General features: G+C 31.2%; 1 protein-coding gene across 1 annotated transcript; it reads right to left on the reverse strand.

Moving 5' to 3' along the window:
• Positions 1 to 297: 297 nt before the first annotated feature.
• LOC127700421 (uncharacterized) lies at positions 298 to 7,948 on the reverse strand. Its single transcript, XM_052203876.1, has 7 exons — positions 7,841 to 7,948; positions 6,451 to 6,546; positions 4,534 to 4,655; positions 3,260 to 3,347; positions 2,356 to 2,469; positions 1,642 to 1,772; positions 298 to 335 (listed from the first exon to the last, which is right to left on the reverse strand). The coding sequence occupies exons 1-7, from the start codon at positions 7,896 to 7,898 to the stop codon at positions 321 to 323; spliced, it is 624 nt and encodes a 207-aa protein (XP_052059836.1). The 5' UTR covers positions 7,899 to 7,948; the 3' UTR covers positions 298 to 320.
• Positions 7,949 to 14,137: the final 6,189 nt, after the last annotated feature.

Raw genomic sequence — 14,137 nt, forward strand, 5'->3', positions numbered from 1 at the left:
ATTACAGAATATCTTTTTATGTTGTGTTTTGTGAACTGTTTGTCTGTTGGTCTTATTTTTAGCCATGGCGTTGTCAGTTTATTTTCGACTTAGGGTTTGAATGTCCCTTTGGTATCTTCCAACGCTCTTTCAGTGAAACAATATATGGATATATATATCTTAAAATCTATCCGTTGTAAATGTTTGAATTTGATTTCAATAATAATACAGCAGTGGTCAATACTGCAGGTCAATCTCAGCCATTTTGAATAAATGAATATAGTAATTTTATATTGTTTTATTCAATAACTTTGTATTGTACTCTTCATTGCACTGCACAGCTAACACAAAGGTGCCTGTAAAAAGAAAACAAGCTTTAATTACCACTTTCGCATAAAAAAAACATTATTTCAATATTTTTACAATAAAAGTATTTCAAAGGAATAATGAAATGAAACTCATAATCAAGTCATTTTTGAGAAAGACTACTTATTTTTGTTTAAATAAATGAAAAATTAAATTAAATAAGCAAATAAAAAAATGTAAATCAATTAATATTTAGTCAGTAATTAAAGGTATCTGCATATTTCCACACTTTTATTAGACCCAAATTAACAAAAGAACCCATGTTTTAGCAAACTTTAAACAATAGTAACTAGACAGCAGAGAAAGAGATATTATAATCTCATGTTAATAAGTCAGTATTGTATTTTGAAAACCGTCGGTAAAATATCTTCATGTCTACCTCAAACGTCCATACAAAATCTTCCTAAAATTTAAGACATCATTTTTTTATGTAAATTGTGTCAATACTTTTCTTTATTGTGATAAAGATTTGAATGAATGTTATAAATAGGCTGCAGTTTGGGATTACCAATCAAAGATATTAATCTACTTAGTCTACAGTATGGGAGTACCAATCAAGGTTATTAATCTACTTATGCTACTGTATGAGATTACCAATCAAAGATATTAATCTACTTAGTCTACTATGGGACTACCAATCAAAAATATTAATCTACTTTGGCTACAGTATGGGATTACCAATCAATGTTATTAATCTACTTAGGCTACAGTATGGGATTACCAATCAAAGATATTAATCTATTTAGGCTCCAATATGGGAATACCAATCAAATATATTAATCTACTTAGGCTACAGTAGTGGACTAACAATCAAATATATTAATCTACTTAGGCTACAGTATGGGATTACCAATCAAATATATTAATCTACTTAGGCTACAGTATGGGATTACCAATCAATGTTATTAATCTACTTAGGCTTCAGTATGGGATTACCAATCAATGTTATTGATCTATTTAGGCTACATAATGGGACTACAAATCAAAGATATTAATCTACATAGGCTACAATATGGGATTACCAATCCAAAATCATTATTGTAAAGCCGGTAAATTATAGTTAAATATCTGAAGGACCAAGAATTACACTCATATAGACGTCCGGACTTGCTTATACAGAAATCTAAATCCGATTTTAACCGTTCAGTGTATTGTTCTGTAATTTAGGAAATTAGTTTCATATCATTTACTTATTAAGTATATAAAGGTGCACAGAGTTTCACCAGTTTATGTATAAGAAATAGTGAAAATCCTAAAACAGTGTTTTGTATATTTTTATTTAACAGTTAAACTTACAATTGGAAACTCGCAAATATATGCCTCTTCTTCAGAAGAACAAGGATCTGAATCCCACCCAAAATTAGGTATCCCTTCATTATTAAATTCCAGTTCCATGCATCCTTCAACGGTTTCCGGTGTATCTTTTACTGAAATAAAAGTTAGAAATGAAAATAAAATGTTGAGAAGGACACTTTTTTCATATTGACACACACACATATATATATATATATACATATGAACACTCATTTTTCTTTTTATATTTTTTCTTGTGTATATATTCAAAATTGAATCGATAATGTCATGTATTTAGATCTGAAATTGTACAAACAAGTTTTCAGATTCAGTACATTACAAGACGGTCAAACCAAGAGTGCACGAGAAGATATGTTATGTGGAGGATTGAGAGCTCACAAAATAGTTTACTTCCGTCACATTCTTTATGTACCTGTCCCAAATCATTGATTAGATTTTCCTTAAATTATCTTTTAGATAGTTCCACACCTAAAATATGACGATGCAAATATTTGAGAAGGACCAAATCTCTCAATTCCAACGGTTATATCAGCAAAGTATAATTAAAATAAAATATGTCCAAATTCTTACCAACCAGTTAATATCAATATCAAAATCTTTGACTTATCAATAACTTTTTCAATCCAATGTTTGAACTAACAGTATAGTTATTTTAATTCATTATATAATATTTATTTAAATAGCAAATATACATACTTTCTCCAAATGGAAGGTTGTCAAAATCAAATGGGTCATTGGTTACTGCATACACATATGTATCATTATCAGCTAGATTGTTTCCTCCAACAAATACGTCAATGTCATTGTCAACTACATAAGAAAATCAGAATGGCAACATATAATCGTTTACAAAAAGGAGGCATCCATATATCTATTATGAAATATGATTTGAAACATGTATTTATCATTGACTTTACATATTTAACTTTATTACGAAATATGAATTACTAAATATTTGTTAATAGAATTAGAAACAGACATTTTTAATAAAATCGATTCAGACAGTTTTATGATACCACATTAAAAAAAAATAAATGAACATTTCTATATAAGATTGAAAAGAACATATTTGAAAACAGTAAATTAACATCTTAATTTACATAACTTTTTGTTTGTTTATTTATTTGATTTGTTGTTGTCATATTTGTGTTGGCTCATGATAAATTTGATGATTATTATTAATCAAAGCATGAAAAATAATGAATTTCATTATAAAATAAAAAAATTATTTACAAATAAATGTTATCTGTCTTGTAGCTTTACCTCATTACTTGTTGATTAAAATGATACATTTTATTAATGAGAACAGAGTGTAAAAAGGTCTGTTCTTTTTCATTTGTTTTTTTTCATTTGGAGAATGATGAGACCATTTTTGTCCCAGAAATAATAAGAAAAGTAAACAAAAATTTATCTATTAAGATGTTTACAACACAATGCAGGGTAACTTTTTTTCATAATGTTTTATGTATTTGGTATTCTTTTGTTTTATCTTGAGGGATTCAAATGAATAATAAGTGTTCGCTATGTTGCACACTGAAAGTTGTATAACATTATTATTTTGTCAAAAATGCATGTGAAAGAAATATTGGAAATAATTAACCAATGTTAAATTTGTCTCTAATTGCTTCAGCCTCTTCTATTGTTTCTGGAATCCACAGGTAGGCACCAGGAGTACTAATGCATCTTTCCTGAAAAAACGAGATCGGCACATTTAAAATCAACAGGATAATTCTGTTTTCCAGCAGATGCAAAACCTTAACAAAGGCCTGTCCTTTTAAGGACGTCAAGTACATTTAAAATCCAAAGCTTATTAAAAAAATGAGCTTGTAAATCAAAAAGTCAAACAATATAAAAAAGAAGATGTGGTATGATTGACAATGAGACAACTCTCCACAAGAGACCATATGACACAGAAATTAACAACTATTGGTCACCGTACGGCCTTCAACAATGAGCAAAGCCCATACCGCACAGTCAGCTATAAAATGCCCCGAAATGACAATGTAAAACAATTCAAAGTATAGTCAAAGTCGGGCAAGGAATCAGAGCGTTGCATGACGGAGATATATTCCTTGATTTAAAATAATGTGATATTACCATTAAAATCATGTTTGAAAATAATGAACATAACTTTACAGTTACAAAAAAGCATAGTGTGTGCAGACATTTCAATGATGTTAACTTTTTAATTACTCGTTAAGACTCCAAATCAAACCAAGTACTTAAAATATTGTCACTATTATTTCTCAAAATAGAAAAAAAAAACGATCGATACAAAATTCCGAAAAACCACCTGAAGTAATAATGACTATTAAGCTGTTTGTTAAACAATCATTTTTGATTCTCTTAAAGAGTAACCCAAAATGTCTTCAAACATTGTCAAATACGCAAAAAAGAAAACAAAATTTCGTAAATAATTGCTACTAAAGAAAAATTTAAGCGATTACCCCTTCTTTTGTGCATAATATTTGACTACCCCAACTCGCATGGCCATCTAAATTGACCAACATTATTGGAATAGGGTTAAACACAAACAATACTCTATAAATATACAAAGCCACCTGGATGTGATTACTAGTTGTTGTCAGTCAGAATATGGTACCCATTAATGATTCTTGTGAAGCATTTTTCTTACTTTGTCAAAGTAATGCACAGTAGAAAAGTTAGAAATAGACTCCTTTAAACATTAAGCTTCCATTGCTATACATATGCATTAATTATAGATAATTTTTTAGACTTTTCTTGAATATGCATTTTCTGTGCAATTGTGCAGCAAATTACATTCGTTTATATCTGGTTTATAAAACCATAAAGAGAGTCAGTTTGAATATTAAAGTGATCCTCAGTTAATAGGATGTTATTTGACAAACTCACAAGAGCAGCATACCACTTTACTATTCTATCCCCTCCGAATAGGTAACAATTTGGGCTTATTCTTTGATTAGTTAGTTTTGAGTATCCCACTGGACATGTCGTTGGAAGAGTTTTACAAGGTGCTATAAAACAAAATGAACCATGAATTTATTTTTTAATACAATTTCTGATTATCATTTTTACAAAAAGTGTACTACATCTAGTTAGATTCTTCTTTCTTGTGAATTGGGACACACTTCATAACGAATCTGGTGAGTCTTCTTTCATTGAATTATGTTCTGAGTCATTATTCAGAATTGTTTTAAAGGCAATATGTGTATTATGCATGAGATATGAGGTATGGATATACAATTCAAAGTTTTATTGAGACTCTCCACTTCACTAGTTAAACAACCTTCTAAGTAGATAAAGGAAGATGTGGTATGAGTGCCAATGATACAACTCTCCATCCAAGTTACAATTTATAAAAGTAAACCATTAAAGGTCAAGGTACGGACTTCAACACGGAGCATTGGCTCACACCGAACAGCAAGCTATAAAGGGCCCCATAAAATTGTTTCTTTTACCTTTTTGTTATCTACATGGAAATACGGAGATGTGATATGATTGCCAATTTGACAACTATCCACCAGTGACTAAAAGATGTGGATGTAGCAGCTAATAGTCATTGTACGGTCAATGAGCAAAACACATACCGTAATATAAGCTACAAAAGACCTTGACATGACAAAATGGAAAACAAATCTAACGAAAAAAAACAATGGAATAATTTATGATACACAAAAAAAACTGACAGCAATCAACTACAATCACTGAATTACAGGCGCCAGACTTGGGATGGGCACCTACAGAATGTGACAGGGTTTAACCTATTTGTTAACGATCACTCCCCACCCCTTTTTTAATGGGTGGGTCGTGTAACAGCAGAAGAACAAACGGTAAAAATCAGTTTGAAAGGGATTAACTCATCAGATCGGCAGGAAGTAAAACAAAACGAACTGACAAAAAGACTAAAAGACACCAATTTCCGATCTAAGAGTACTAGCAGTTACTGAAAATTTATTCAACGCCAATTACACCTAAAATAAATCATGTTTCCCAGACTTAAATATCAAACAGTTGACATTAAATCCTTAATGTAAGGACGTCATAAACAGTCTGAGATAAGTACGACCTTGTGCAATGTCAAAATATAAGTATTGACAGGATGTAGACCTAGGACAATAAAGTTCATAACGGTATAGTAATACATTTAAGTCATGTTATTTTCCTCGCCTGTGACCTCACTGAATAAGACTGGTCACCTAGTTTGTACTGGAATAAGCTACACAAAGGGTGTTATATGTTGAACAGGAACTGCTTACCCTACGGAGAAACTGATTCCAACTCCGGTTTTTTATGTGGTTCGTGTTTCTCAACATTTTTGTTTTCTATGTAGTATTGAGCGGATTTGTAAGTCTTTTCGTCGTTTTTCGTTTTTTTGCTAAGGCGTTGTAATTTTTTTTTTTTTTTTCGATTTGTGAGGGTTGAATGTCCCCTTGTTATCTTCCGCCTGTTTGTTCTAATTAATTAATTACACAATCAATAATATTACAAATAAAGACAATATTCGAGGATCTTACTACATTATTGAATTATGAAAACCTTTCAAAATAAGTTTATTTAAAGGACCAATACGTTTAAATGGATTGTATGGCTCTATACACAACATCACTGTAAAAAATAGGATGTGATGTCCCATTTGTAACCAAACTTCTAAAACAAATATTCGTATATGAAAGAATTACGTGAAGGTTTTAACTAATTTGTGGTGAAAATACCAAAATAGTCGTGTTTATTAAAGTTATTTCTGTAGCTCAACTTGATAAAACAAAGGTACTTATTAATGATAAAGCACATACTCTATTGGAAACATACCTTCACACTTCTTTGGTGGATGGCCTTTGCTTTTGTAATTTTCGTGATTGTGTCCTTTGGCCTTGGTTTTGTAGTGACCATTGTCTTGGTGTTTGCCTATAAATAATTTTAGAAAAAAACAAATAACCCAACGGGATTAAAAGTGATTTCCTGCTTAACAAATTGGTTAATTCTTTACGTAAAGCTTACTCAGGATCAACATGACGCTACCCGTGAGTTTTTTGTTCTTGAAGACAACTTACAGGTGTTAAAATGTAAGGTGAAACATTGCAGTACGGGACTGAAAGAGTGCCAAAATCTATTTTTGTCAAATCATTTCCAAAATTGCTGTTGAGGGTATTTGTCAACCAACACAATAACGGATTATGTATCAAGTTTGTTTTTAAAAAATTGTAACATTTTGTATCATTATACTATACTACAGTAACCGCTAATAAAATAATTAAGATATTAATGTATTTTGTTATTCATTCAAGAAGAATAAGCCCTTTTTCCCACGGCAGATTGCGCGTAGGCACAATAACTGTTTGGGAATATACGCGTAGGAAACATAACTGTTCAGGAATATGCGCGTAGGCAAAATAACTGTTCGGGAATATGCGCGTAGGCAAAATAACTCTTCGCGAATATCCGTGTACATTTGCATGCCAAAAAAACAACTAGCTAGTGACGTCATACTGTTTGTTGACGTCTAGAAAATATGGCGACCGCCTTAAGATTTATAAACAATAATTATATATTTGTATTAAGTTCAGTATAAAAGAGGGACGAAAGATACCAGAGGGACAGTCAAACTCATAGATCGAACCTATAATAATACAGTTATGTCCTTCACGAAAAGTGAATATCCAAAATTATTAAATCTCGAAAAGATTATTTTCCCTCGGTCCTACGCACCTCGAAGAAAATAACCTTTCCTCAATTTAATAATTTTGGATATTAGATTTTTATGGAGGCCATAATTGTATAATGTTCATACAAGAGAAAAACAATATGATGTCAATAGAAGGAATGCAAAAATAACATATGATTTGAAATAAAACATTAGACCTTTTTGTTAAAAAAAATGTTAATGGAGTCACACATTTTGGTTTCTTGCTACATGAAGAAATTGATAAATGGATAGGAATATTGTAACATTAAGTTAGCTGATCTGTGTCCCCGTAATTATTTTTTAATGAAAAAAACTAACGATTTTGGAAAATATTATACAAACGGTGTTTTTTTTTAATTAAACAATCACATGCAAGTTTTTATGGATTACAAATTACAATGGTTAGTTTTGACTGTGTCTCCTTCCTTTTCCTAGATGAAAGTTGTTACAGTTTCACTAAGATCAGAATTATCTTTGTGACAATCTAATAAAAAATAGTTCCAATGAAACACTTACCTTCAGAATGTAGAAATATCACCAAGCAAAGTAACGCAACAACAAACTGAATCTTCATTTCACTCCAAGTAACTGATCAAATATTTGAACGTTGTTTTCTGCAAAATTGAACGTGTTATAACATTTGTTTAAATTTTGGTTTATATACTTTATTGTTCATTATGTGGCAAAATAACAAAATTCTATATCATTTGTATCCAATCAAATGATGACAAATTTTAAAATCAGTCCATCCTCTGCACTAATGAAAAGTTATCATGACTGTCGTGATGTTTTAAACAGGAAGAGTATAGTAGAAAGCTTCATGCTGTGAATTATATTTGTAATAAAATTCAGGATTTTGTTAACGTTATTCATGAGTGCACATTGATTATATTATAATAAAGTACAGGACTTTGTTATTGAGAAGTCGACATTCAACTAGTATATGTAAGAGAATGATAATCCCTTTCTTCATGATTAAGTACGAGCGTTAGCGTTAGCGAGAAGTAAGGGATTATCATTCTCTTACAAACTTAGAATATTGTAAAAGAGGGACGAAAGATACAAGTGCTCAAGTCTCAAATGGTCTCTTGATTGGTTGTATTCAGGAATTAGTTCCATTGTCAGTGTAAATTACACCCAATTTACAATAACCATGACAAATCTCACTACTAGTCTTGTTTGTAGTCTGCTCGACTGTCTTCTCTACTACTTGATTGTCTATTATTGTCCTTTGTACCCCCAATGAATTCTTAAGAAAACTATTTAGTAACGCTTCGAATACCGGGAAATTAGTTTGTTTGGTGTATAAAGCTCATCAATTACTTGATTACTCTTTGTTGCCTAATCTCGTTTGCTAATGGATCACATGTAACTCTGAAGGCATGTTTGTTTCGCGTTGATTTTTTCGTTTGAATTGTTTCACATTTTGTCATGTCGGGCCTTTAATAACTGACTACAGGCTATCGGGTTTGCTAATAATGTTGTAGGCCGTATGATTACCTATGCTGTAATCACCTTTATCTTGACTCTGTATGTAAGGGGACGACTACTTGATATTCTGAGGAGGGGGAGCAGAATTGTGAAAATTAATAGTCTGGCCTGGTTAGGACTTAAAAAATAAATAACCTCGCCCAAACAGAATGAAAATTCACATTTTACCCAACACAATGCAGTAAATTAAGGTGTACAAAAGTAAAAAGTAATGTTTATACGTCAAAACCGTAGTTGAAAATTAATTTCCCTCAGAAAAAAATCCACCTAGTTCCCCTTAAAATAACAACTGGTTGTCCCCTCAGTTTTCTCATTGGCAATCATACCACTTCTCCTTATTTTATATATGTCTTCCAAAGAAACAATGCAACAAATTGAAATATATAAGTATACCATAATCGAAAGGACAAAGGTTATTCTGATCCATGAAAGATACAGTTTACTACATAAAGTGCACTTTGTCAAATAAGACGACAATGACGAATGACGGACGTGTACGGATAGATAATAAACTATATATGCTAATTTCACGTTATTTTATATATGACCTTGGCATAAAGATACTAGTATACAGACGTTCATAATGGACTAACATATTCTTTTCATCGATATGGAGTTTTCATCTAGAAATAGACTTTACGGACATTCAACAGTAGAGGGAAAGGCTTTAGAGGTACACAAATATGCTTCCAATGCCACCCACACGGAAAACCTCCTTCATGGGCCATTTGGAATAGAATATTTCAATATTTTAGGTGGACCTTCAAATGGATTTCATCTCGTTGACTTTTTTTCTAATACTTTACATGAATTAGATTGATTTGGAAAATATTGCTTACGTACCGGGGACACTGTTGTCATGAACAATTTCGACTTTCACCACAGTAGATTCGCCGAAAATACCCTTATATTTATTTTGGGACACCTTCATAAACATTTATTATATCAACCTCTATATCACACAGACTTGAATACATGTGAAGTATGTTTTAAAGTAATGAGACTATTTGCATAGTCATATATATGAATTACGTACGTGAATTGACTGAGATGGGTATATGTGACGGTCTAGAACAAGTTACTGCGTCGAAGTCTATTTCTATATTTCGTGGATGTGGTTATTTGTAAAAAGACTTGCTGTACTTAGTATATGAATTACATTCATTCTGTAATAGTTATACACCGAGGGATAGGTGTGTCTGGATAAGAAACGCCGGAGGGGTTTCTTATCCAGACACGCCGTATCCCGAGGTGTATAACTAACTTACACCCAATGCTAAACCCTATATATTTGTTAACCTTGATTATTAAATGAAAAAGAACGGATAGCATATTTATTGACAAAATCGAACCATGAATTATAAGAAAATTTTTTTTTTACATGAAACCCCACTAGTAAGTAACCTTACTTTGGCTATGTTCTTTCAAACTTTGACAAGTGAGTAGATTTTACAAATGTCAAAGTTGCTGTTTTGCATATTCCCGTTAAATCCTGGTGCTAATATGGATCAGAAGTTCAAGGTAGACCGTTCCGTGCATTCTTATCACAAAAAAAATACATCATGCTCCTTGTATGCAGTTGTCAATATGGACAGGTATAAGAGGAATTATCTTTTTTTTACAGTTTAAATCAATAAATGCATTTGAGTTACAACTAATTTTATTTCACAGCCAATATTTTGGTCCGGCTTTTTAAATCAAATACTATTTCATTATGTCAGGAAAATGTTGTAATTAAATGCCTTTAAAAGTTTTAAATATATTAAAAACTTAAATCAAATTCCTGTTTTTTGTTTTTGTTTATTTTATCGGAATATTGGAAATAACTATGCTTCCAAACCGCTGGTTTAGTAATTAGAGTTTCGGAAAGCTAAAGATTTAGGTTCTTTTTTATTTTAAAACTTTTTTTCTCTTTTTTTTTGCATTGCTGTGATATCGTTTATTTTTTTTTATTTTTTTTTTAGTAATTTGAAGTAATAAATATTTTCATAATTACATTAAAGTTACAACTTTTACTGCACCAGTAAACTTCAACTTATTTTGATTTTTTTGTTTGTTTCACAATTCAACTTTTAGTCAGTTTCAATCACAAATTCTTTCAATCTGATAAATGTGCTTCGGGGTAGTTGTTATTCATTTATAGAAACTCTTTGTTTTGAAATGTAAATAGACCCAAATAATAGGATAATCCCTTACTAAGAACATGATTTACATTCATTCTTCACAACTAAGAGACACCAAATCCTACAATTTCATTGGCCGAGAGCACTTTGCTATATTCTAAGGACAAATAAAGCATTATTTTTTAACACTATATGGTCCATACTATTTGGAAAACATAACGTTTATTGTTGATAATTATTTTCAATGTCTTAGAAGTTTATTAATAATTTGATTGACATTATAGAAATTTGTATTATAAATTTGATTTTTTAATTGTGTATTAATGATAAATAATTTTACGTTTGATCGCTATAAGCAGAGAAGCATGACCCTTTTTTTTTTATTTAAATACAAAATGCTTTTTGGGGTTAATTATTTCCGGATAACGCTAAGATATGACGAAGGAGGGGGTTAGGCGATAAGCATGTACAAATTATAGGTGATGTGTAATTCATTTCGTGTAATTAAAGGTAATCCTTTTTTTCGATTCATCACACAGATTTCAGAATGACTGTACACAAAGTATTGTATAAATATATGAAAAAGACATGATCTAACTCAATGTTCATTATCTATGAGATTTTCTTTGAGCTTGCTTTTAGAAATTGAAAAAAAACTTTTATGTCAAAGTCTTGTTCCTATATTTGTTTTCTCTGCATACTTATATACAATATATATAAAAAATAAAAAGATGTGGCATAGTTTCCTATTAGAGATTTTTTCACAATGGATTAAATGACGTAGAACTATGGGTGACAGTAAGGCAGTCAACAATGAACAAAACCAATACCGTACAACAAGCTATAAAAGGCTCCAACATTAAAATGCAAAACAACTCAAATGAGAAAACTAACGGCCTGACGTATGTACAAAACAATTAAAATCAAGTATGATATACAACAGCAAACGAGAACCACTGAATAACATGACTTGGGACATGCACATGCATAATGAGGTGAAGTTAAACATGTTATTGGGTGCCTCTTTTTCTCCCTTAATCTGGGACACAAATGTTACAGCACAACACAAGAATTAACAAACTGTACAAAACAATATTCGAATGACAAATATGATAAAGAGTAACATCAATCACTGACTCTTTCTTGGAACAGGCACTGATACATGTACATTGTCGAAAAATGTAAAATTTAATTTGTATGAAATTTAAAAACGAGAGGAAAAACGAGTCTCGCCGAGATTTTCTCCGGTTTCGTAGTGAGTACAAATACTTTTTTTTATAATTTCCGACAATGTACATATCCTGTTTTATCCTGCAGTTTAACCATTACACTACTAAAAAATTGTGTTATTTTAATTCCCAATCGTTTTCTTTGATATATATTTTTGCACTAAATATATATAGAGCAACATGGCTTATACGCGAAGAGAACAAAAAATGACCTGAGACGTAAAAATAAATTTTTGACATAACCGTTTGTTCGACATTGAAGCCGGATAACAGAAGATGTTATGATTATACTATCGGAAAAAATACATACTAGACATTATTAAGAAAAATATACAGGTGAAGTTCTACTTTTTTGCTCAAAAGTATAAAATAATGAGATGTGGTAGAATTGCCATTGAGACAACTATCCAACAGATAATTTGGTGTTAATTTGCTACAACTATTGGACCTGCCCCCATATCCCCAACCTCCCAATTAATTTCACTAATGTCACGTATACAATTTAGAATAGTAACATTTTTTAATACGACTTCTAACTGCCTTTTTTTATAACAACATTCTTATTTTTTTAAACGGTATTTTTTTAAATCACACCCAGTGTCTTAATTGATGTTACCAATGTCTTCTTTAAATGAGGGTAACTATTTTAGCTCTGTAAATATGTGTATTTATAAATTTTTGGAATTCAATTAGGTGTCATTATTTGATTACTATATTGTCTTTAATAATACAATGTATAAGCAACAGGGATATATGATTATTGAACACGGATCATATCCTACATCCCACTGATGAAATATAAAATAAATCAACATGAAAGTAGTCGTTTCCTTAAAAAAAAACTGGAGAATCTAAACTTCTGCTTGTACACAGTTTCCACATATCAAACCAAACAAGACCAACGGTTTCTCGTTTTGAGGTGTTTCACATTTGTCGTGACGGGCCTTTTTATAGCTCTATTCGATATAAATTTTGCAATTTTATTAATGGCGTAGAGTAACATAAATTGCGTAGTAACATCCACGTCCTTTGGTTTTTGGTGGGCAGTTGTCTCTATGGCAATCATACCACATCTGCTGATTTTTTATAGTAAAAGATATGTTGAAATCGTGTAATTGGCAAAAAGAAGTGCAAAATGTGTATCCATTGTTATTCGTTTATCGTCCTGTGCAATGTAAATTTACTATACCTTCTTGGGACGAGACAAGTTTATTCAGCAGAAGGAATATATAATTTCGATGGAGTACTGAATGAAATCAAAATATTTATCAGACATCAGGGAGCTTATTAACAAAGCATCCGTTAACTAAACTACGTCTGCTCAGTTTTTGACTCAAAACTTCCAAGTCGAGATACACTGACAACACCATGGAATAACAGAAAGACGACGAATAAAACTGCTAACACGATGTAGAAAACTAAAGATTGACGAGCACGAACCCATCAAACAATCGAACATCCCATATAAAGACGTCGTCAAGGCAGGGTTGGCAAAGTATTACCCGGGCGGGAAAAACCGGGTGGGAAAACCCGGGTTTTCCCGGGCTGGGCAATACTCCTAGAAACGGGTAATACTGGGCAATACTGGGTAATATGATTTTTGAAGCTTATTTTTACACAAAATAGTAAAGACTTGTTGTAGTTTAATAGCATTATAGCTAAATATATACATTTTATACAGATAACCATTGAGAGTCATTCCTGAAGATTGAAAATTCAATTTCTTCCTTTTCTCCACTAATTCTATGTAGAATACAAGTTTTGGACATATCAGGATACCTTGTTAATTTCCAAACTTTGTTTCAATATTAAATCCAAGTTGTAAAATGCATTTTATTGCAGTGTTTAAGTGAATTGTAAATTTTAATTGTTATACAATCATATTGCTAAATAAACACCCTAAGGGGAAAGGCCATGAACACTTATAGAAATCAAAATTTTTAGTAATGAACAAAAAATGTTTAAAAGTA

This window comes from Mytilus californianus, unplaced genomic scaffold, assembly GCF_021869535.1.
Source record: "Mytilus californianus isolate M0D057914Y unplaced genomic scaffold, xbMytCali1.0.p SCAF_5, whole genome shotgun sequence".
Classification (NCBI taxonomy): Eukaryota; Metazoa; Mollusca; class Bivalvia; order Mytilida; family Mytilidae; genus Mytilus; species Mytilus californianus.

Bases quoted from the DNA above. Each gene is read 5' to 3' on its own strand.
- LOC127700421 (XM_052203876.1), bottom strand. From the start codon at position 7,898: ATGAAGATTCAGTTTGTTGTTGCGTTACTTTGCTTGGTGATATTTCTA. The intron at 3,348-4,533 runs GTGAGTTTGTCA...TCGTTTTTTCAG, and splicing joins TAAAGTGGTATGCTGCTCTT to GAAAGATGCATTAGTACTCC. The intron at 2,470-3,259 runs GTTAATTATTTC...TTTCTTATGTAG, and splicing joins TAGAGACAAATTTAACATTG to TTGACAATGACATTGACGTA.